The 24,969-nt window shown below is 50.2% G+C and overlaps 1 protein-coding gene across 4 annotated transcripts in view; it reads right to left on the bottom strand.

Annotated features, from left to right (window-relative positions):
* Nucleotides 1-1,052: 1,052 nt before the first annotated feature.
* Nucleotides 1,053-24,969, bottom strand: part of SEPTIN4 (septin 4) — a 62,118-nt gene continuing 38,201 nt past the window's right edge. For 2 of the 4 annotated variants that reach the window (XM_030536950.1, XM_030536953.1), the window contains 2 exons: nucleotides 2,599-2,698; nucleotides 1,053-1,803 (listed from right to left, as the gene is read on the bottom strand). In XM_030536950.1, coding sequence (XP_030392810.1) covers nucleotides 1,744-1,803; nucleotides 2,599-2,698 — 160 coding nt within the window. In that variant the 3' untranslated portion in view covers nucleotides 1,053-1,743. Of the gene's footprint in view, nucleotides 1,804-2,598; nucleotides 2,699-24,042; nucleotides 24,127-24,969 lie in introns of those variants that run through there. The other 2 variants (XM_030536952.1, XM_030536951.1) reach the window with 2 other exon arrangements.

Here is a 24,969-nt window from a genome sequence, read left to right as displayed (position 1 = left end):
TAGCTCCCATTTGGTGCAAGGGGTGCAGGTGGGAATGTGTGTGTTGGGGTGCAGGAGCTCCCATTTGGTGCTCAGGGTGGGGATGGGGATGTGGGGGGTGCAAGAGTCAGGATGTGGGGGGTGCATGGAGTTTGGGGGGCTGGGTATGTGGGGGGGTGCAAGAGTCAGGACAGAGGGCTGGGGGCATGTGAGGGGGGTGCAGGTGTCAGGGTAGGGGCTAGGGGGGCTGGATATATGTGGGGGTGCCAAAGGCAGGGCTGGGGTCATGGGGGGGTGAAGGAGTCAAGCAGATGGCTGGGTGTGTATGAGGGGGGTACAGGGCTCAGGGCACGGGCCTGGGGTGTGTGCAGGGCTGTGGGGCTCAGGGCAAAGGGCTGGGTGTGTGCGGGGGTGGGGTCAGGGCTCAGGGTAGAGTGTGTATGAGGGGAGGTCAGGGCAGGGGCTGGAGGGGATATGCCCCTATTCCACCCCCCCTTCCCAAGACCCTCCCCCACTTCTTCTCTGCCTCCGCCGGGAGCAGCGAGCACACTGACTCTGCTCCTTCCTGACCCCCTCCCTCGCAAAGGCCATCGGCTGATCGGCCAGCAGGGAGGGAGGGAGGGACGGAGAGCAGGAGAGGGGCAGGAACCCAGCACACCACTGGAAGAGGCAGGGGAGCTGGCAGGACCAAGCTTCTGCCCCCTGCCCCCACGGGGGAGGGCGGGGGGGGCAGAGGGCAGAGAAGAGCGGACCGGGCCGGGCTGGGCAGGGCAGGATTTTGAATGGCACTCTGCTGCCTGCCGGGACTCTGGCAGGCAGCAGCGTGCCATTAAAAATTGGCTCAGGTGCCATCTTTGGCATGCGTGCCATAGGTTGCCAACCCCTGCTGTATAACCGCTCTGCCTGGGCAGGGCGCTGGGGCAGCAGCTCATGCTTTGTCGGGAGCAGTGCGGAGCACCCTGCAGAGGGATAGCTCAGTGGTTTGAGCAGTGGCCTGCTAAAGCCAGGGTTGGGAGCTCAACCCTTGAGGGGCCAGTTAGGGATGTGGGGCAAAAATCTGTCCAGGGATTAGTCCCCCTTTGAGCAGGGGGTTGGACTAGATACCTCCCAAGGCCCCTTCCAACCCTGAGATTCTATGAGCTGCCTTGGGGACCGAGAGTTTTGCTCCAGAAACGCTGACTTCACTGGCTCCTGACACTGCTGGTGAGCACACTGGGCACACGGCCATGGCCACTGCGCTGCACCAATGAGCCACGTCCCAGGCCTGCGCCTGCAGCACGAGGTCTGCTCTGGGGCCCAGCTGTGCAGGAGCCTTGAGGGGAAAATGCGTGAAACCCGGCACGGTGCAGAGAGCGGGGGCTCTGCAGACAGACACACGGCTCTGCAGACAGACAGGCAGCTCTGGATGAGAGAGGCTGCACACATTCAACGCGAGGGAAGCAGCCCAGTGGCTGGGCCTGACTCAGTCAGACCATGGGGAAGCGCTGCAGGAGAGCCAGGCTGGGTTTGCAGGAGCCTTGCCAAGGAAGCAGGCTGAGTCCAAGCCAGGGGAGGGAGGCTGCAGAAGCTCTGGTGCAGGTCAGCCTTTATTTCCTGTAGGTCACTGAGGAAAGCTCAGCGAGGGTCCATAATAAGGCGTATCGCATCAGCTTAAGGTGCTAGGTGCATCGTTGGTACCGAGTAGCAGAGCTGGCTTTGATGGCTGGGGTTTGATGTAAACATTTCTGGTCTGAGTGGGGCGGAAGCTGGAGGGGAATGTGGTGGCTAGTGGGAGTCGTTCATCTGTCTCTGGATCTTCTGCAGCATCTCCTGCATCCTCCGCAACTGAAATGGGAGAAACACATGTGAGGGCCAGCTCCCCGCAGCTCTTTGCATTCTGCTTCAGAGACTGGGACTGCAGTGCTGTGAGCTTCCTCACGGCAGTGCCAGCTGGGACACACCGCTGAGCTTCCTTGTGCCAGCCAGTGGGAGTTCCAGCACAAAAGACCAGTCCTCTAGGCAAAGCCATGGGAATACAGAGAAAGCGGTTTCTCCTGGGAACTCCAGCAGCAGGAGTTAATGAGAGCACTGCAGCGAGGAAGGAGGGGCTAGTGAGGCGGAAGGGGTCCAGGCCAGGTCTGGCTTTAGCTCATATCTTCAGTCCTGAACTGGTCCCGGGAGTGTGGAGACGACATCAGCCTCGGGGTGTGTCAGGGCCAGCAAGGGCAGGGAAATGGGCCAGTTAGCACCATGGACAGAGCAAACTCGACCTTCAAAGGGTGCAGCTAATTCCTGTGGAGGAAAAGAACCCGAAGCCCAGTTCTGCGAGAGGGAGACCCAGGGAGGCGTAGTGGCTGCAGGGGGCCAAAGGGCACTGGACAGCTTTGCACTGTGGATGGAGCTGGACTCTGTTAGTTCTTCCAGTGGGATGGACGTGGAAATACGCCAAGCGGGGAATGTGTCAGGCCCTGCTGCAGGCTGCCTGTGCTGCCATGGAGAGCGAGGGGACCAGAGCCCAGCACAACTGCATGCAGGGGTGGGAGAGAGTGCAGCTCTCAGTTCTAGCCAGGCCTCCCACATGCGGGAGTGGCTCTGGTGCAGCCCCTGGCAGGAGACCCAGGCCCCAGCCCTGGCACTCACCTCTTTGTCCTTCTCCCGAATGAGTTTCTCCGTCTCAGAATCTGGCACTGCTGGGATAGCTGGGATGGGGAAATCTGTCCCGCTTTCCCGCGTCAGTTTGCTAGGAGGCAAAAGAGGAAGAAACATGAGTAGTTAGTACGGCCCTCAGTGTGCTGGAGAGGCCAGGCCAGCCGGGCAGGAGGCATTCAGAGTGATGGCACAAGGGCGGTGGAACCACCGGAGACTGTGCCCCACGTGCCACACCATCCAGTCCCTGTGAGACAGTGCACCAGTGGTACCAGCACCAGGGGAACTGGACTGGGCCTGAGGCTCCCGTGCCCTGTGCCTCGTGTCCGTGTTTGCACCGGCGGAAGGGGACGCGAAGGCAGAGCAGCACCATGCTGACAGGTCGGTGTGTCACCCCCAACCTGCACTAGGGAACGCGACCCCACAGACAGCGGACAAGACAGACTCAGGCTGCGGCTGGGAAGGCTCCTCAGAGTTGCTCTGGTGTCTGTGCTGCCCATGGTCATGCACTGCAGGGCAGCCCATGTGCTCACTCGCTCTCCAGCCTGAAGGGGAAATGAGCAGGGTCTGCTCCCCTCCGCAGAACCCCTGCCCCCCGCAATGGTCATGGTGCACAGGTGACTTCCCATCACAAGGGGCAGGCCCACAGCAGGATCTTGCTGGAGAAATGGCAGATCAGAGAAAATCAAAATGCACAGAGGGATGGATTTACCACAGAGCCCAGAGCCAGGGGAGGGGAGTGACAGAACAGGCCAAAGTTCCTAATTCCCCCCGGGTGGGGCCCGCACTCAACATCTCTTTGCCACTCAAAGCGTCAGGTCTTGGAGATGGGGGAGCCCATTGGTAGGGCCCCAGCACCTCCTCCCTCTCCTGTCACCTGTGGTGACCTGCAAATATGCACACTGAGTCTGTGCGCGCTGGGGCTTCTTTCTGAGAAGTCAAGCCCCAGCAAACCGCACACACAAGAGGGCCTGACACTGGGCCTATCACCTTGGTATCTGAGTGTCTTCCAGAGAGGCATTCATGACCTGACTGGCCCCGGGCCCGCTCCCGCTGCTGTGCAGTACTGGATTTCAGTTGGGGATGGCAGGCTGAAGCAGTGAACCTCAACTTGGAGCAGGACGGGGAGAGGTTTCTGGAGGTTTTCGGTCTCGGTGGAAGCGAGTTCCACAGTCCCAGTCTGGCCCCGGAGAAAGCTCTGTCCCCCTACCTCCATGCCACCGGCTGCCAGTGCTGCAGGTGACAGAGTCCTGTTTCACTCCTGCTGCTGACGGACCTGCCAGACAGGCTCTGGGACCACTGCTTGACCCCATTTGGCTGTATGGGGATGTTACATTCCCCACCCTAGAAGGCCCAGGCACACAGGCTCTGTGGTCACATCCATCTACCCAGAGAGGATGCTAACGCGTCCTCAGACCACGGTGCTCAGGAACAGTCCAGCTGGCAAGTGCAGCCTGGCCGCTTCATGGCAGACACTCTTAGTCACTAGCTTTGCATCCATTTATCTCAGGGTCAGTCAGCAGCTAGCCATAGACCCCGCGCTCTGGCCTTTACAAAGGACACACCCAGGCCCTGCTCAGTGGGACAGCTCTTCCTAATGCGCATGCTGTGTCTCATGTAGGGATCAGCCTTTTAATCCCCACAATAAGACTCATCATGAAATGTGCTGGCCCAGTACAACTTAATCCACCCAAGGCTTTGCCATGTGGCTGGACCACAGAGCATCACCCTGGGACCCAGGGACCTGTGCCTCCAGCATTCAGGAAAATTCAACAAGAGCATGAGTGCCACCTTGTGGGGCATCCAGGATTGTTAGGATGTCCCACAAGGTGTCCCTACAACCCACCGGCCCTTGCATGTCTCTGGGCACTAGGAATAGCTGACAGTCCCTGAGCATACTCCCATGGGGAAGACACGCTGGCCTCCCCTTGCCACTCTGCAGACAGAATGGGCCCATCAGCAGCCATGGTTCCTCTCTCCTGTACATGCATCTGCGGTGCTTCTGCTTCTGGTGTGTCAGGCACCCTAGCAAGGCCCTTCTCCTCCGTCAGTGGTCAGTGTCCTCTCTCAGCCACTGGCTGATGTTAGGATATAGATATTCAGGCCTGTCTGCAAAGGCCTATACTTTAAGAATGTAGGTGTATTCTTATCACTTAGCTAGTTATAGAGGTAGAAAAGAAAGAATCAAAATCACTGTCTGTGGAATGGCCTTCTCTTACTGTGACAGGCTAAGGCCTTCAGCTAAGATGTAGTTAGGCAGCCATAAGCTGGGAAGTGTGTGGTCACAACCTCACATTCCAAACTAGTCACATTGAAATAAGGTGCTATTGGGCTATTAGGAATACAATCCTGTCCTGATATTCCTATCACCTCCAGAGAAAGGGAAGAGCCTAGAAGATGTAAAAGGAAACTTAGTTTGATCGCATCCTGTCTGGCAAGAACTCACTTATCAATAGACACAGCCAGAGAACCGTTATGTCTGTATAGATGTAGTTGTGAAATCCTCACTTCTGTATTGTTTTGTATGTTTATTTGCATGGTCTCTGTCTGGTTCTGTGATTGCTTCTGTCTGCTGTATCATTAATTTTGTTGGGTGTAAACCAATGAAGGTGGTGGGATATAATTGGTTAAATAACCATGTTACAATATGCTAGGATTGGTTAGTTAAATTTCAGTAAAATGATTGGTTAAGGAATAGCTAAGCAAAACTCAGGTTTTGCTATATAGTCTGAAGTCAATCAGAAAGTAAGGGGGTGGGGAGGAATGGGAACAGGGATTGGGGATGGGGGAATTGGGATCATGTTTTGTTAAAGGGGGTATGGGAACAGGGGATGGGAACAGGAACAGGGACACAGGCAAGGCTCTGTGGTGTCAGAGCTGGGAAGGGGGACACTAAGGAAGGAAACTGGAATTGTGCTTGCTGGAAGTTCACCCCAATAAACATCGAATTGTTTGCGCCTTTGGACTTCGGGTATTGTTGCTGTCTGTTCATGCGAGAAGGACCAGGGAAGTAAGAGGGTGAAGGAATGAGCCCCTAACAGCCGACATCTGGACCCATCAGCCAGACACTGTCACACAGCTTGGGGACCTTGACACTTGCCATCAGACGATCAGTTTGTAAACAGACAAGAACAGCTGTTGAGAGAAGCCCAGGTGAATGGGGATGGTCCAGGACAAGTAGAATTCAAGACCAATGCAGGGGCAAGTGCTAGGACTAGAGCCCACCCTGCCATTTGTGCAGCAACTCACTGTACGACAGGCAGCGCTCACCACGCAAGCGTTCGCTCCAGGAGCTGCTGGATTCCAAACTCGGGTGCAAAACTTCACAATACATTTCTTTGGGAGGAAACTCAATTTGTATAAACCTGGCCAGATTGGGACGGTCCCACACTTCCCATGGGCAAGGGGCCATTTCACAGAAAGTGAGATTCCTGGGTCTAGAACAAAACAATGGTGACTCTTGTTACATGAGGCATAGCTCCTGGGGACAACTGCCTGGCTGAGCTCAGTGACAAGTGATCACCCCGGTGCAGAGGGTTACCGCACGGCCTGTGCCCTGCTTCCCTCCCACCTAAACTCATGCCATTTCAGTGCTGCCCATTCCCTGGGCTTGCCCTCTGCCCAGCAGCAAACACCACCCAACAGCAGACTGCAGACAAAAAGGCAGCATGTGTAGAGGAGCGGGAGAGCGCTGGGGGGGTGGGGTGTCGCCCCAGGTAAGAGACTAAACTGGCAGCTGGAACGGCTCATTCTGGGTGATGAATGTCTCCCATGTCTCTTCACATGTGGTGTTTTGCACTGCTCCTCGAGAACGAGTAGAGACACTGTGCTGCAGCAACTGCTCTCTGGAGTGAGCCTGTGGAGCGCTCGGCATCAGCTGACACCAGGTAGGTCTGTCTCCCAGGGACGCCAGCAGAAGGGGAGAGGCTGTGGCTCTATGGAGCACTGGACTCTCCCCACTGGGATAACCTTGGTGCTGGTTCACATCCTTCCTTTGGTGGAGCGTTGCTCTGACTTGTCACAGATCGTGACCCCCTTGGGGTGGATCTTCAGACGTGCTCAACCCTGGCCTGGTTCTGCTCTCACTCACGTCAGGAGGAGTTTTCCCACTGACTTCACGGGCACAGAGAAAGGCCAGCACCGAACACTGACCAAACTCCCACCCCAGGGATTTTGTTATTTATGATCTCACGTGTGGTCGTGCCCAACGTCCCAGCTCTGTCCAGACCCCATTGTGCTGGGTGCCATACAAACCCAGAAGATGGAGACTGCCCCTGCCCCAGTGAGCTACAATCATATCACAGCGCCTGGAGGGGCCTGCTGCTTGTCACTAGCAAAGCACTGCGGGAGACAGCCCAGGCTGGGGAGAGTTCAGAAGGCACAGTGCTCCCCCGGTCCCAGGCTGCACCCCGGGGAGCAGGATGAAATACACAGCCTGTTGTATTGAGCAAGATTTGCACTTCATACACTGGTGTAAAGATTTTACGTGTGGTGGCTAAGCAGAGTCAGGAGGAGGCTACCAGCTTATTTTCTCTTTGCTTATTTTGGGAAAGGGAAGTACGAACAGAAAAGCAGGGAAATGACTGAACGCAGTGAAGTCTTTGCAAAGTTGGAGCTTTTTAGCCTGCAGGCTGCAGAAAAAGAGAGAGAACACCAGAGACTCTTAGCACTAAAAAACTGGTCATGGAGGAGAAGGAATGAGAGTGGGAGGAAAGAGAGAGAGAGAGAAAATGTCAACTGGACCTGCTAGAAAAGCAGAACCAGAAACCACCAACCCCAACCATTCCCATCACTCCAAAAATTCACAATTGGGACCACCTATGGGCTGCATAAAACAAGACCAGCTGCTGCACTGCAGTTGGAGGCAACACCCATCAGGAAGGCATGGGGGTGTGATGCCTGCCAGGGAGAGAATAGCTGCCAGCAAGTTGCAGCTGAACCAGACGGGAGCATAGAGAAATCTGTCTCAGAGGAAAGCCCAGAGAAGGGGGGGAGGGGATCTCAAAAACCACTGAGGTGATTGAGGATTCCTGTGACTCTGTAACACAGGGAAGCAGGGTGCTGCCAAGTATGGGAGGGGCTGAGCCTAGCTCCTTTCCAGCAGAAGGCAACATGCCCTCAGGCGCAGGGGCAGGAGAGGTGTTGTCAGGGATTAAGGAAATTGCCCCAGTTGGTAGCTGGCAGGGCTTTGCGGCTGAACAAGGGATGGATCCTTTCTCAGGGAGCACAGAGAAATGTGTCTTGGAGGGGAATCCAGAGAAGAAAACTGGAGAAGGAACAGTGGGAGTGCAGGAATATCTCCTCATTGGTCACTTGGGAGAGTATGCTCAGGACCGAATGGATGAGTCAGCATCTGATCAGCCTGTGACCCAGGCTTTGAGAAGGAATTGTGTACCTGACCTACTGGAGGGGAGCAGTCACACAGCTGACTTCTCAGGTTCAGAGAAAGGGATGATGGACGGTAGCCCAATACAGGTCCCAATTTTTCAGGATGCTATTTCTGATAAGTTTCTTGAAAGTAACTGTGTCTCTTTAAAAGCAGCAAAGAATCCTGTGGCACCTTATAGACTAACAGACGTTTTGGAGCATGAGCTTTCGTGGGTGAATACCCACTTTGTCAGATGCATGTACATGTATTTACCCACGAAAGCTCATGCTCCAAAACGTCTGTTAGTCTATAAGGTGCCACAGGGTTCTTTGCTGCTTTTACAAATCCAGACTAACACGGCTACCCCTCTGATACTTTTGTCTCTTTAAATCAAGATGCAGCTCCAAGGCCTGTGATAACAGAGGAGTTGAGACTAGGAAATTGCTGGAGAATGCAAATGGCCCAACTGACAGAGAAGGAGGTGGGACACAGAAAGCAGCTGTGGAAAAGCTGCTGGGAAAAAGCGCATCTGATCAAAGGGTAAACACACCTAGCTCAGAGAGGACAGATCACAGCCCTCTAGGGGGCAGGGAAGGACTCAGTGCTGGGAGGAGGAAACACAGGGTAACCCCAGAAGGGGAGCTGGGTTTCTGCATATATACAGTCCTGGGGTTAGGAGACCACTCCCCAAAGGGCAGCCAGTATACAGGATTCCCCTAACTACCTATTTTGCCAGACCCTGAGGTACCAAAATCCCAGAAACATGATTAAAATAAGAACCCAGGGAGAGGGGAACACTGGAGGGAAAGAAAAGCCAGTGACTGATTACATTGGAGAGCGTCAAAGGACACGGTGGGTGATGAACAAACCAACCTCAAACCAGACTGTCTGAACAGAGGGCGTGGTATCATAACGATGCTTGTAAACACCCATCATGATAAAAATGCTGGTATTAATGTTAAATCTTGGGGTAAGAATTTTGATACTGATGTTAAAACTTGTGGTAATGCTAGTTCTCAGTTAATACAGGTAAACAGATTTAAAGCTTATCACAATACAGAAACCATAACAAACCTGGTTTGCTGTGTATGAGGGGGAAACTGAGGCACGCCGCCTCATGGTCTTGATGGCTGGATGCCAAGAGAACTATAACACAAACTGCCTTCAGGTTAGTCAGGGACTAACCTTCTTGTAGTAAACTAAGGGGGGGAGGGAGGTGTGACATTCTGTACCCTGTATGCCTCATTTTTATATAATTGTAATATTACATATAAAACGTGCCTTGTAAGGTATCGGGAAAGGTTACGATCTGCTGAAAGTCATTTCTCTATCCATAGATGTGTATCATTAATGCATATAAAGTTATGGGAATTGTGTTGTCTGGTTGTCACTGAAACATGCTGTAAGTTGGGGAATCAGCCAGATATCAGCTCCCCAGAAGCAACAGCAAGGAAAGTAACCAACGCCCGGGCGGGTGTCAAACAGCCATCAACAGCCACTGTCCAGCAAGGGAGCTACAATGCAATGACTCACCTGCATGAGGACACCCTAGGGGAATTGCTCAACCTTGCCTGGGGTCTCAGCAATGCCCCCAGACATGCCTGGACATGTGCTCCCCAAGGACATGGACTGAGGGTATAAAACAGAACACCGGGGGGCGCATGCTTGGACTTTCTCCTTCACCCACATACACTGCAAGCAACAAGGACACTCAGAAGCCTCCAACTGAGGGAACTGGCCCAGATTTCACCGGTGAAATCTGTGTACTATGAACTGCAATATCCAGTGGGGTGAGAAAAACTGCTTAGTCTAGTTGTTGCCCAGTCTAATAGCGTTGAGAGTTTAGACTGAGTGCTTAGAATTTTTTTTCTTTTGGTAACTAACTCTGACTTTTGCCTATCACTTAAAATCTATCTTTTGTAGTCAGTACATTTGATTTACTGTTTATCTTTACCAGTGAGTCTGTATGAAGTGTGTGGCAAATCTGCTCAGGTTTTGCAAAGGCCGGTGTCCACTTTCCACTGATCAAGTGGTGAACCAATTAATAAATTAGCATTACTCAAGACGGCATACTCCTGACGTACAGTCCTGGGAGCTCTGGTGCCTTTCTCTGTGTGACTGATGAGTGGCTCTGGGAGCGTTCATGCAATCTAGCTGGATGTGGGGCTCCACACGCTATTGTGCTGAGTGATCACAGCACCTGGAGGGGTTTGCTGCTTGTCACTAGCAAAGCATTGTGAGAGACAACCCAGCCTGGGGAGAGTTAAGGGAGCACAGTGGTCCCATAGCCCAAAACTGCACCCCAGGGAAACTGTCATAGTTCACACTCTGTACTATGGCCAAATAAAGCCTCCTCTTGCTACCCCATAGCCTACAATTGGGTAGCACAGGGCATGAAGGAAAGCTCTGGTTAGCTATGTAGACCATGTGATATTTTTTGTGTTACCAGATAGGATGACTTTTGTAACTAGTCATAACCTCAGCACGACCCCGATACCTGGTATTGACCCTCAGCCCGATTCCTGACTCCGTCCCTGACCCTTGGCTTGACTGCTGACTTGGACCTCAGCTTGTTCTTGACATGGATACAGGTTCTGACACCTTGCTTCAGTTCCTGGCTCCCAAGCTGTTGCCACTAGTCATGCCTACCTCCGCTCTGGATCCTGAGAGTTTGCCTGGACCCCCACATAACCCATGGAGAAGGTCGGCCTGGTGTGGACATGGAGGCAGCGGGACACCCCTTACCCGGTGTGACGTTGTGTGTGATGTTGTATCCCATAAGGTTTCAGGGAAATATGCTTGTGAATGTATATATGATATAACTTGAATATGTTTTACGCTACATATGCCATGTAACATATCTATGTAAAGGTTATGATCTACTGAATCTATTCAGCCAATTTGTATGCATGTGTCATTGTTGTATTCGAAGTCATGAATATCAGCTGGGTAACTGTTTGATTTCTAAGTAGTCTTAGTAAAGCATTTGGTCAGCTTCTTGAGAAAGGAATGTGCAAATTAAGTGCCCAATATTGGAAGGCTCCAATCCACATAAGAAGTCTACCTGAGGACGTTCAGGGTAGCATGTAAACAATGGCTGCTGCCTGGAAAGACTGGGTCATGCATGGACATGTGACTTGCCCATAGGACTCCAAAACTCCATGTTGGAGCTGGACTTTGCATAGGAGAGAGGAGAGGGTCTCCACCCACAAGAGAAAGTCTATTTAAGCCCGTGGGAGACCCCTCCATTTTGTCTTCAGCTGGCTCAAGAGATAGCCTCTCCACCCCCAAGGATACCTGAAAGAAACTGGAACAAAGGACAGTAACTACAGGGGGTGTGAGTGATTGCTGGACTCAGATTAGAAGGGGTCTGGTCTGTAAAAGGAAGCTTACTGGAACACCACAGACGGTGAGGTTTTATCTGTATTCAGTTTTATTACTGTATTAGGCTTAGATTTGCATGTTTAATTTTATTTTACTTGGTAATTCACTTTGTTCTGTCTGTTATTACTTGGAACCACTTAAATCCTACTTTCTGTATGTAATAAAATCACTTTTACTTATTAATTAACCCAGAGTATGTATTAATACCTGGGGGAGCAAACAGCTGTGCATATCTCTCTATCAGTGTTATAGAGGGTGAACAATTTATGCGTTTACCCTGTATAAACTTTATACAGCGTAAAATGGATTTATTTGGGGTTTGGACCCCACTGGGAGTAGAGCATCTGAGTGTTAGATATAGGAACACTTCTGTAAGTTGCTTTCAGTTAAGTCTGCAGTTCTGGGGCACGTGGTTGAGACTCTGGGTCTGTGTTGTTGAGCCAGACATGTTAGTCTGCTCCAAGATAGGGTGCTGGAATTCCAAGCTGGCAGTGAAGGCAGGGGCAGAAGTAGTCTTGGCACATCAGTTGGCAGCCCCCATGGGGTTTCTGTGATCCAACCTGTTGCACCCGGCATGTCCCACCAGGCACTAGACATTCCTGAATGGGTTGACAACCCCACAGAGGAACTTCCTCCATTGCGAACACAAATGGTGCAGCTCTCATCTGAGAAGCAGGCTCTGCAAGTGCAGATCACCCAGTTACTGCGAGAGCAGGCTGCCCAGGCTTGGGACGAGAACACTACGCTCCAAGCACGTGGTGCAGTGGTTCACCTGGACCCCAGACTGACACTCCTCCTCCCAGAGCACTTCAACAGAGACTGCCAAAACTTCAGCAGGTTCCTAAACCAATGTTATCTGCTCCACCTCCACTTCTATTCCACTGACCAGGCCACAGTAGGACTCATAACTACTCTCCTGTCGAGGGAGGTGCTGGATTGGGCTTTGCCTCTACTAGAACGACAGAGCCTGACACTGTCATACTGGAAGACTTTCCTCCAGGCCTTTCCCTCTATTTTTGATGACCCCATTGTGCTCGGCTGGCTGAGGCAGCTCTGCAAAAACTATAGCAAGGGCAGAGATCACCTGCCTCCTCGTCCACCCACTGTAGGTGGCTCCTCTCCAATACAGAGTGGAACAAAGTGGCCCACCTCTACGAATTCTGGTGAGGGCCATGTGAAAAGACCAAAGACGAGCTAGCTCAGGTGGAAATGCCGACCCGTCTGGATGACTTAGCTGGCCTCACCATATGCATTGACAAGTTGCATAAGCGAAGTGAAGAAAGGAAGGGGACTGCGTTGCCACCTAGCTGATGGTCCCGAGTACCCATCTCCAAGCTGATCCCAGAAACCAAGCAAATTGGTGCAGCTCATCATCATGTGACCCCAAAGAAGAGGGAACACCACCAAGTATTTCTACTGTAGAGAGTCCAGCCATACTCTTGCCAGCTGTCCCCTGTGGGCTCTCACACAGAAAAAGACAGTAATGACCAAACACAGGCCCGGAGATGTGTGCCTGCATGGGTGGGCCCTGGGGCTCACATCCAAGGCACAGCAAGCCCTCACCATACTTGCAAATCCAGGTTTTCATGCACATCCCAGGGAAGCCCCAAACAAATTCCCCACAGCGGCGCTTGTGGACTCCAAGGCTACAGTCACTTTTATAGATGCCGATATGGCAGAAGCCTTGGGCATTCCTCTGCAGCAAAAAACAGCCCCCAACCTCATAGAGACTATAGATGGCTCACACCTGTCCTGGCCCAGTAACACTGGAAACTGTGCCCCTGAAAGTTGTTATCCAGAACCACGAAGAAATCCTATGGTTCAGAATGATTTGCTCGCCCCACTTCCCCATAATTCTCAGCATCTTATGGCTGGCCACTCTTGACCTGCATGTCCTTTGGCATGAGCAGAAAATCAGTTTCTGCTCTGAATTCAGTCAGCAAGTTTGCCTGAGTGCACCAACAGACGAGTCCTGGCTTCAAGATACACTCCTCCAGGCCAAATCCAGATGGCTCCAGAGGTGCCCTCAGGCCCAGGGTGTGGCCCAGCTGTGTTCCATCATCCAAGCTGAATCCTGCTCTTCCTGCTAAGCACCGTGACTATGCGGATGTTTTTGAGAAGAACGCTGATGTCCTACCACCATACTGTGACCGGGATTGTCCAACTGAGCTGTAATCTGGGGCCAAGATACCTTTTGGCCATCTCTATGCCATATCGGAGCTGTAGATGGCCACCCTGTGATCCTATGTCCAGGAAAACCTAGCTCAGGGGATTATCCATCCCTCTACCTCCCCTGCTGGGGCCCCAGTGCTTTTTGAGCACAGATTACTGGGAACCTCAACCAGGTGAACCATCAGAAACCGGTATCCTCTCCCACTCATTCTGGAATTGTAGGACTGTGTATGATCATCCCAGATGTTTACCAAGCTTAGTCTGCGAGGAGCCTACAAACTGGTGCGGATCTGTGGAGGGGATGAGTGGGAAACAGTCTTGTGAACCTGGTCTGGCTGCTACAAATGCCATTTGGTCTTACAAATGCTCCAGCAACATTCCAGCACTTTGTGAACAAGGGATTTTGTGACATCCTAGATCACTGTGTCTTAGTCTATCTTGATGATCTATTTGTTTTGTCGGAGAGCCACGACTAGTATATTCAACATGTCCAGTCAGTCCTGGATTGAATCTGCTGACATGATCTATACGAACAGCACCAAGTGCACCTTCAATCAGCACTCCATGGAGTTCTTAGATTACATTTTGTCCCCTGAGGGCCTCCGAATGGATCCTGGAAAGGTGAATGTTGTTCAGTCCTGGGCAGTCCCCCAGAACATTAAGGAGCTGCAACGCTTCCTGGGTTTGCTAATTTTTGTAGGCACTTTTTCAGTCCTAGATTCTCAGACTGAAATAGCTCCATTGACAGTGCTTCTCTGCAAACACAACTCCTTCACTTGGTCTGCAGAGACTCAACAGGTGTTCAATCAACTGAAGATGGCCTTCACCAGTGCTCCAAACCTGATCCATTCCAACCAGATGTGGGCCTTTGTCCTCGAGACTGATATATCTAATGAAGCAATTGGGTCAACATCTTCACAAAGATATGGGCCCCTAGCAGCAATTGCTCCCCTGTGCCTATTGCTCCCAGAAACTCACTCTGGCAGAATAAAATCATTAGATTTTAAAAAAGGAATTTCCATCAATTAAGGCTGCCTTTGATGAATGGTGCCACTGCCTTGAAGGTGCCTGATACAGGTTTACAGAGAACATAAAAACTAAGAGAATCTGCATAGGGCAAAGGTGCTCAGTCAAAGACAGTTGTGATGGGCCCAATTCTTCAAAGGCTTTCATTTTCCAACATCTATCACCCAGGAACCCAGACCAAAGCAGCCGACATCCAGTGTTTCATATGTCTCTTTTAATGCCATACATCCCAACCCTTTGTGCATCAAACACAACTGCCTCTCCACCAGTGCAGGTCCAGGGTCATAATGAACATGTGATCCACAAAATACTGGATTCTAAAATGAAACATGACTCTTTCAGGTATCTAATTGACTGGGAACGCTATGGCCCTGAGCACTGATTCTGGGAACAAGCATCCCAGCTCCCAACCTCATGGCAGCCTTCCATGCAGACCACCCTGGCCCAGCAGGAAGCATCCATAGAGGGTGGGAGGTAATGTAAGGATCAGTGGCACTTGAAGCTGGGCCTGAAGAGCTAACTGGCAACCAACAGCCTCACATGGCCACCTGGTAGCAGCTGTAACCTGGCCACTCCCTGCGACCTGCAATCTGCAGAGATGGCATGCCACAGGAATTTCTGCCCTAAGTGATCCGACTGATAGCTGTCTTGGTGATCCCTGATTGGCTCCTTGATCCTATATAAGCCCATGAGGTGTTCCAAGAAGCATCCAGTTAACAATGTGGAAACTGACTCGCTGCCACGACTGCCCCACTTCTCTGTTCCTGAACTCTTGGTATTGACCTGAGCTCCAACTTGGATTCTGAGTCCTGATCAACCCCTGGAACGCCAGCATGGACCCCGATACCTGGTATTGACCTTCAGCCCGATTCCTGACTCCAACCCTGACCCTTGGCTTGACAGGGATACTGGCTCTGACCCCTGGTTTCAGTTCTTGGCTCCCAAGCTCCTGCCACAACTCCTGCCTGTTTCCACCCAGGATCCTGACAGCTCCTTCTAGTAATCCAACTAGCACCATCATATGCTACTGAATCGGTCTGGCTCTGGGCTTTGGGCACATGGAGACCTGAATAGGGGTGCCTCACTGAATCTGGAAATACATTCTGCAGCATGAATAGCTCCAGGTGGACAAGAAGAGGAGGATGCAGCAATCTTTGGTTCTAGACTTGAAAGGAATTTTGGCTTCTTCTGTTCACGCCCACTCCACAGTTATCTTCAGTTGTTCAGAGGAGCCAATAAAGCAACAAAGGTCTGTATGTATCTGCGGTATCAACCTTCCATCTCCAAGCAGCATTAGGTCTCCTTCAGATTTCAGGGAGGGAAGTGAGGTTGGAATGACTGTGTAGTTTTGGTCTTCTCTGGCATCTGCTCCAGACCCACCTGCCCCTGACCCTGCACCCAATTGTAGCTGGACTTCCTTCTGGTAGAAAAGATTGAGATCACCTCAGGTGTTCCAACAGCTGCTATTCTGAGAATCAAGGAAGACTCCGACAGAGATGAAACAATTCCCTCCCTTTGAGATGCTCAGGCCTAGGGTTCATGCACAGCATTGAAGGTCAGGAGACCTGGCTTTTATTGCTGGTTGGGAACAGACTCATGGCGTGACTTGAGACAAGTCACTTTAGCTCCTTTTGTCTCAGCTGCCAGTGGGGATGACAATCCCAAGTGCCGTGTTTGTACAGTCTGCCAGATCCAAGCACAGAGGATGATATACTGAGCAAGGGCAACTATTATAGTGTCAGGGCCTCTGCTGGAGTGGATCAGCATAGCTTCACTGCCTACAACAGGGTTACGCTAGTTTACACCCCCTGAGACTATGGCCCAAAATACATATAAATCACCACATGCACACACGGTCACTGACACTTTTGGGACCCCAAAGCAAACCCCTGAATCAGTACAGTCCATGTGGAATGACAGAGGCAGGCTTCTCCCTGATCACAGTATCTTGTGTGCTGGGCATGGACTTGTCATTTACGCCATGGAAGCCGGCCCAAGAACCAGTGATCCTACTTTTTACACACAAGAAACAGGAGCCACCCGCAGTGATGGGAATGGCTCACTAGCATCACCACTGTTTTACTGCTCAACGGCCTTCCCAAGTGACTGCCAAGCCTGTATCTTCCTCACAGGCAGAGCACCTCAATAGTTCGTACAAATGTATCAGTCCAGGCTGAGGGCTGAAAACAGGAGGCCCCTATCTCTTGTGGCCTGGCCATTGAGTGGGATGCTAGGACCAGAAGCTTATCACCGCATCTGTGTATCAACGGGATTGGTAATATGGCCTGTTCCAACTCCCAGGGATTTGGGTAGAGGTTGCTAGCCAAAAACACATTAGGAGCATTCACTTGTTTTAGGGGGCTGGACTCCTCTTCCACACCATAACAGAGGCTCAAATTAAACGTGTATCCCAAATTAAAAAACATAGTAAGAGGACCAAAAAAGTGCCACCGTGGCTAAACATGAAAGTAAAAGCTGGTGGATTCTCTGCAGCTTGAGGTCTTCAAACCATAATTTGAAGACTTCAATAACTCAGACATAGGTTAGGGGTTTGTTATAGAAGTGGATGGGTAGGGTTCTGTGGCCTGCTTTGTGCAGGGGGTCAGACTAGATGATCACATTGGTCCCTTCTGACCCTAGAATCTATGAATCTATGAAAAAGAGGTGGTTAGAGGCAAAAAGGCATCCTTTACAAATTGGAAGTGAAAATCCTACAGAGCAAAATAGAAAGGCACATAAACTCTGGCATTCAAGTGTAAAAGTATAATTAGGCAGGCCAAAAAAGAATTTGAAGAGCAACTAGCAAAAGACATAAAAGCTAACCGCAAATACATTTTTAAGTGCACCAGAAGCAGGAAGCCTGCCAAACAATCAGCGGGGCCCCAGGATGATCATGGTGCTAAAGGAGCACTCAGGGAAGATAAGGTTGTTGGAGAAGCTATATGAATTCTTTGCTTCACTGCAGAGGATGTGAAGGACGTTCCCACACCTGAACCATACTTTTTAGGTGACGAATATGAGCAACTGTCCCAGATTGAGGTATCAGGAGAGGAGGTTTTGGAACAAATTGATAAATTAAGCAGTGATAAGTTACCAGGACCAGATGTTATCATCCAGGAGTTCTGAAGGAACTCAAATGCAAAATTGTAGAACCACTAACTGGTATGTAACCTATCGCTTAAATCAGGCTCTTTCTCAGATGACTGGAGGATAGCTAATGTGACATCAATTTTTTAAAAAGGTTCCAGAGGTGATCCTGGCAATCACAGGCTGGTAAGCCTGACTTCAGTACCAGGTAAATTGGTTGAAACTATAGTAAAGAAGAGAATTATCAGACCCATAGATGAACACGATTTGTTGGGAAAGAGTCAACACAGGTTTTATAAAGAGAAATCATGCCTCCCCAATCTGCTAGAATTCTTTGAGGGGCTCAACACACATGGAGAAGGGTGATCCAGTGAATATAGTGTACTTGGAGTTTCAGAAAGCCTTTGACAAGTTCCCTCACCAAAGGCTTTTAAGCAAAGTAAGCAGTCATGCGATACAAGAGAAGGTCTCTCATGGATCAGTAACTGGTTAAAAGATAGAAAATAAAGGATAGGAATAAATGGACAGTTTTTAGAACAGAGAGAGGTAAACAGTGGTGTCCCCCAGGGTCTGACCAATGCTGTTTGATGCATTAGTAAATGATCTGGGAAAAGGGGTAGACAGTGAGGTGGCAAAATTTGCAGATGATACAAAATTACTCAAGATAGTAAAGTCCAAAGCAGACTGAGAAGAGCTACAAAAGGATCTCACAAAACTGGGTAACTGGGTGACAAAATGGCAGCTGAAATTCAGTGTTTACAAATGCAAAGTAATGTACATTGGAAAACATCATCCTCACTATATATCCCAAATGGTGGGATCTAAATTAGCTGTTACCCCTCAAGAAAGAGATCTTGGAGTCATCGTGGTGAGTTCTCTGAAAACATCTGCTGACTGTGCAGAGGCAGTCAAAAAAGCTAGCAGAATGTTAGGAACCATTAAGAAAGGGATAGATAATAGAACAGAAAATATCATCATGCCACTATATAAATACTGCAGCAGTTCTGTTCACCCCATGTCAAAAAAGTTATATTAAAATTAGAAAAGATACAGAGAAGGGCAACAACATTGATTAAGAGTATGGAACAGCTTCCATATGAGGTGAGATTAAAATGACTGGGACTTTTCAGCTTGGAAAAGAGACGACTAAGGGGGTCTATAAAATCATGACTAATGTGGCAAAAGTGAATAAGGAAGTGTTATTTATGCCTTCACATAACACAAGAACCAGGGGTCACTCAAGGAAACTAATAGGCAGCAGTTTTAAAACAAACATAAGGAAGCACTTCTTCACGCAACACACAGTCAGCCTATGGAATTCGTTGTTAGGTGATGTTGTGAGGGCCAAAAGTAATATTGTGTTCAAAATAGAACTAGTTAAATTCATGGAGGATAGATCCATCAATGGCTATTAGCCAAGATGGTCAGGGATGAAACCCCATGCTCTGGGTGTCCCCAGCCTCTGACTGCCAGAAGCTGGGAATGGGAGACAGGGGATGGATCACTTGATGATTACCTGTTCTGTTCATTCCCCGTGAAGCACCCGACATTGGCCATTGTCAGGATACTGGGCTAGATGGACCTTTGGTCTGACCCAGTGTGGCCATTCTCATGCTTTTACCCATGGGAAGAAACAGTAGCAATAACCATGTCAAGAGGAACCCTGTAGGTTCTAGGATGCTCCTCTGTCTTCGGGCTTTCTACAGCAACTGTCACCACTGCATCTGAGTGCTATATGGAGTCTTTAGCCTCCTCCCTTCTCTGGTTATGGTCTGAAGGCACAGACTATCCAATAAGTTCCTGGACTGCATTGCAGACAACTTTTTATTTCAGAAAGTTGAAAAAGCTACTGGGGGGAAGCTGTTCTAGACTTGATTTTAACAAATAGGGAAGAACTCGTTAAGAATTTGAAAGCAGAAGGAAGCTTGGGTGAAAGTGATCATGAAATAATAGAGTTTGCAATTCTAAGGAAGGGTAGAAGGGAGTACAGCAAAATAGAGACAATGGATTTCAGGAAGGCGGATTTTGGTAAGCTCAGAGAGCTGATAGGTAAGGTCCCATGGGAATCAAGACTGAGGGGAAAAACAACTGAGGAGAGTTGGCAGTTTTTCAAAGGGACGCTATTAAGGGTCCAAAAGCAAGCTATTCCGATGGTTAGGAAGGATAGGAAATGTGGCAAAAGACCACCTTGGCTTAACCACGAGATCTTGTGTGACCTACAAAATAAAAAGGCGTCATATAAAAAATGGAAACTAGGTCAGATTACAAAGGACGAATATAGGCAAATAACACAGGAATGCAGAGGCAAGATTAGAAAGGCAAAGGCACAAAATGAGCTCAAACTAGCTATGGGAATAAAGGGAAACAAGAAGACTTTTTATCAATACATTAGAAGCAAGAGGAAGACCAAGGACAGGGTAGGCCCACTGCTCAGTGAGGAGGGGGAAACAGTAACGGGAGACTTGGATATGGCAGAGATGCTTAATGACTTCTTTGTTTCGGTCTTCACTGAGAAGTCTGAAGGAATGTCTAATATAGTGAATGCTTACGGGAAGAGGGTAGGTTTAGAAGATAAAATAAAAAAAGAGCAAGTAAAAAATCACTTAGAAAAGTTAGATGCCTGCAAGTCACCAGGGCCTGATGAAATGCATCCTAGAATACTCAAGGAGTTAATAGAGGAGGTATCTGAGCCTCTAGCTATTATCTTTGGGAGATCATGGGAGACGGGGGAGATTCCAGAAGACTGGAAGGGGGCAAATATAGTGCCCATCTATAAAAAGGGAAATAAAAACAACCCAGGAAACTACAGACCAATTAGTTTAACTTCTGTGCCAGGGAAGATAATGGAGCAGATAATTAAAGAAATCATCTGCAAACACTTGGAAGGTGGTAAGGTGATAGGGAATAGCCAGCATGGATTTGTAAAAAAAACAAATCGCGTCAAACTAATCTGATAGCATTCTTTGATAGGATAACAAGCCTTGTGGATGAGGGAGAAGCGGTGGATGTGATATACCTAGACTTTAGCAAGGCATTTGATACGGTCTCACATGATATTCTTATAGATAAACTAGGAAAGTACAATTTAGATGGGGCTACTATAAGGTGGGTGCATAACTGGCTGGATAACCGTACTCAGAGAGTACTTATTAATGGCTCCCAATCCTGCTGGAAAGGTATAACAAGTGGGGTTCCGCAGGGGTCTGTTTTGGGACCGGCTCTGTTCAATATCTTCATCAACGATTTAGATGTTGGCATAGAAAGTATGCTTATTAAGTTTGCAGACGATACCAAACTGGGAGGGATTGCAATTGCTTTGGAGGACAGGGTCAAAATTCAAAATGATCTGGACAAATTGGAGAAATGGTCTGAGGTAAACAGGATGAAGTTCAATAAAGATAAATGCAAAGTGCTCCACTTAGGAAGGAACAATCAGTTTCACACATACAGAATGGGAGGAGACTGTCTAGGAGGGAGTATGGCAGAAAGAGATCTAGGGGTCATAGTGGACCACAAGCTTAATATGAGTCAACAGTGTGATACTGTTGCAAAAAAAGCAAATGTGATTCTGGGCTGCATTAACAGGTGTGTTGTAAACAAGACACGAGAAGTCATTCTTCCACTTTACTCTGCGCTGGTTAGGCCTCAACTGGAGTTTTGTGTCCAGTTCTGGGCACCGCATTTCAAGAAAGATGTGGAGAAACTGGAGAGGGTCCAGAGAAGAGCAATGAGAATGATTAAAGGTCTTGAGAACATGACCTATGAAGGAAGGCTGAAGGAATTGGGTTTGTTTAGTTTGGAAAAGAGAAGACTGAGAGGGGACATGATAGCAGTTTTCAGGTATCTAAAAGGGTGTCATCAGGAGGAGGGAGAAAACTTGTTCACCTTAGCCTCCAATGATAGAACAAGAAGCAATGGGCTTAAACTGCAGCAAGGGAGATTTAGGTTGGACATTAGGAAAAAGTTCCTAACTGTCAGGGTAGTTAAACACTGGAATAGATTGCCTAGGGAAGTTGTGGAATCTCCATCTCTGGAGATATTTAAGAGTAGGCTAGATAAATGTCTATTAGGGATGGTCTAGACAGTATTTGATCCTGCCATGAGGGCAGGGGACTGGACTCGATGACCTCTCGAGGTCCCTTCCAGTCCTAGAGTCTATGGTGATGAAGTGTTAGCCAGCTGCTAGTGGAAATGTGGCACAGAGACAGGCACATGTCACGACCCACCATGAAGGCTGGACAAATGCATTGTCCTTGCTGGAGGGTGAGGATTGACTAACAGGCTCCTCGATCCTTCAAGAATGTGTGCGAGAGAGAGAGCACCTCAGATCCATCAGGCTCATCGTGCATGAGCCCTGTCGTACCCCACCAGCTGCTGCAGAGGGAACGTGGCTGCCCAGACTGAATTTGCTACAATTGAGTGGAGAAGGAGCTTGTCCTTTTTCAGTCTGATGTTAACTGATACTTTCACTGTGGCAGTGTATGGCAGCCACACTCCCCGAACTCTTCTTATCTCTTTCCTCCCTAAGAGCCTGAACAGCTAATCTGTCCAAAAGCTGCAGGCCTTTACTACCCGGGCCCCAGGGCTGATGCACTTGAAACAGCCCCTCTTGGCTCACTGCTTGAGTGTGTCCTACGACCATATCACTTCACATTCAGATATGGTAGGGCTCCACCCATACGTACAAACTAAACTCCCTGGTCGTATGCTGCTGTTGGATTCTCTCAAGGCAGCAGCTCCCTATTATAATCCTAGAACGAAAGGCCATTGAATGTTGGCTCAGATTCTCAAGTGTAGTTAAGCGCCTAATGCCCATTGATTTCAAGGGGAGTTAGCTGATTAACCCCAATGAAATCAGTTAGGCATCTAAATATCACTGAGGATCTGAGCCACTGGGACTGAATTCTAATCCCTACTCTGGCGTCTGACCATCAGGCCTTTGCTGTATTCCATCTTTAAGCACAGAACTTGGGTATGGCCTGAATTTCCTGCTCTGTCAGTTGTCTGAAGGCTAGAAATTGTTCCCACGGCTCAGTAATGCAGGAGGCTTAGCTCAGGAGAGGCAGCACCATGCTGGGCTCAGCAGGGTAAGTGCCTGTGTCTGCCTTTGGTGGAATGGTCCATCTCCTGGCCACTGTTTAAGGAAGTGGTTCCCCTAAACGCATCCTGTGTCCACTTCACCCAGATCCGGGGCTCTGGCCAAGCCGTCTCCAGAGCCACTACAGGGATGAAGTGGGACTGTTCTTAATGTTTCCTCTGAATAGTGTGTGGGCGCCTCAGTTTCCCCTATGCATTTCTTAAGTCTCCAGTGTGCATAACTGGCTGAAAATCTGTCTCCTAGCAACAAATGGCCAGGGCCCTTCCCCCCTTGCAAGGGGATAGCTAAAGATGAACAAAGGGATCAGATGACCTCCTGGCCTGGGAAAGAGACAAAGGCTAGAAAGGATGGGCTGGAGGGGGTGTCAGTTTGGGGCTGGCTGGGGATGGGAAATGAGGGCAGGCGGGATGGTCTGCCTCGCTGGGCCCCAGAATGGACCCGGCTGAGGGATCCCATTCTCTGTACCTACAAGCTCTGTTTTAGACCGTGTTCCTGTCATCTAATAAACCTCTGTTTTACTGGCTGGCTGAGAGTCATGTCTGACTAAGGAGTGGGGGTGCAGGACCCTCTGGCTTCCCCGGGACCCCGCCTGGGCGGACTCGCTGTGGGAACCACACAGAGGGGCAGAGGATGCTGAATGCTCCAAGGAGAGACCCAGGAGATGAAGCCTTGTGAGCTTCTTGCCCTGAAGACAGCCTGCTCCGAGGGAGAGGAGGCTTCCCAAAGTCCTGACTGGCTTTGTGGGGAGCAGTCCCAGAGCATCAGGGGTGCTCACAGACTGTGCATGCTTTAGTAATACTAGGGCTGCACAAGAAGGAACGCCTTCCGAACAGCACTGGTTACTGAGTCCCACTCACAATGCCAGCCCGTTAGACTATTGCATGCCCATTGGTGATTCTGGCTGCAGAACCTACATGATTGATGATGATGCACAAGAAAGGAAGATACCAACTTGATTCTCAGATTCCAAGCAGAGTCTGAAAGAGACAGTCAAAGTAACTGAGTCCTGCTGGCCTGGAAATGACTGGGGCACAAAACCCCATGGGCCTAGCATGCCATTTCACACGGTCACATTCCGGAGTAGATACGGACAAGACCAAGACAGCATTTGATACAACAAAATACATTTTATGAACTAACACAGGTAGAACAGATACACAGGGCCAGCTGCAGCCTGTGACAGCAGCTCAGAGCCACCCTCCACCGAAGGACAGCCATGAACCAGCGCAAGGGAAGGGACCAGGGGGAGTTCAGCACTCCAGAGAGCTCCCAGCCTGCTGGTGTCCTGGGGAGACAGCACTGCCTGGTGTCATCTGATGCCGGGGATCAGTGGGGTCACTCCATAGAGCAGTCGCTGCAGCACAGTCCCAAGGTGGAGGACTCTCGCCTTCTTCCCCAGGGGGATGCCGCAAAACAACATACACGAAGAGGCGAGCTGAGATTCATCACTATGAATGAGCCATTAGAGCTGCCAGTTTGGCCTGCTACCTGGGTGTCACCATCCACTCAAGCTATGGGCAGACAGCTCCTTACGGGCCCGACCTGCCCTCTGCGCTGTTGGCCTAACTCAGGAGTAGCTCTGCTGAAGCCACTGGAGTTACACCAGGGTGAGAGGAGAAGCAGCAGTAGGGGCCAGAGCCACAGCTGCTGTAAACGGCAGCCAATCTCTGATTGCAACCCGGTACGGAGCTTTTCCCCAGCGGAGGTTCTGGCCCTACAGCTCAGTGCATACGTGAGGGCACTGCAGATAGCGAGCAGCAGATACATGGGCAGAGGGCCTGGCTCTCCCCTGCCCTGCGCCCTAGGCCAGCACCTACACCTGGGCAAAACGTGACCGGAGAAGCCAGAGCACTGTGCACAGCAGCAAGTGACTCCACAGGGAGCTCTCCCTCCCTCCCGGAGTGCTACCGGAGAGACCTGTGCTCCCAGCCCTGTGCTGGCCACGGAGCTGCCCCTTGCTTTCCGGCTGTGCACGTGGGGGAGGAATTCACTCTGGCACCGCAGCCGTGTCATGCCAGCTACACACGGCGTTGTATGTCCCGCCCAGGCAGTACTGCTGGCACAGGCACCTTCCGGGCTCGCTCGGAGCTAACTGACCTGGTGCCAGGGGTAGCCTGGGGCAAAGGGGCTTGTCGGGGTGGGAAGTGGCATGGCTGGGATGTTCCAATGATCTGGCCGGTGCCTGGCTGCTGCAAGGTCCATCTGGCAGGATGATCTAACCAGCCCCCAT

This window comes from Gopherus evgoodei, chromosome 17 (genome assembly GCF_007399415.2).
Source record: "Gopherus evgoodei ecotype Sinaloan lineage chromosome 17, rGopEvg1_v1.p, whole genome shotgun sequence".
Taxonomy (NCBI): Eukaryota; Metazoa; Chordata; order Testudines; family Testudinidae; genus Gopherus; species Gopherus evgoodei.
Note: the sequence above shows the minus strand (reverse complement) of the source record. Positions and strands in the feature narration are given on the sequence as shown.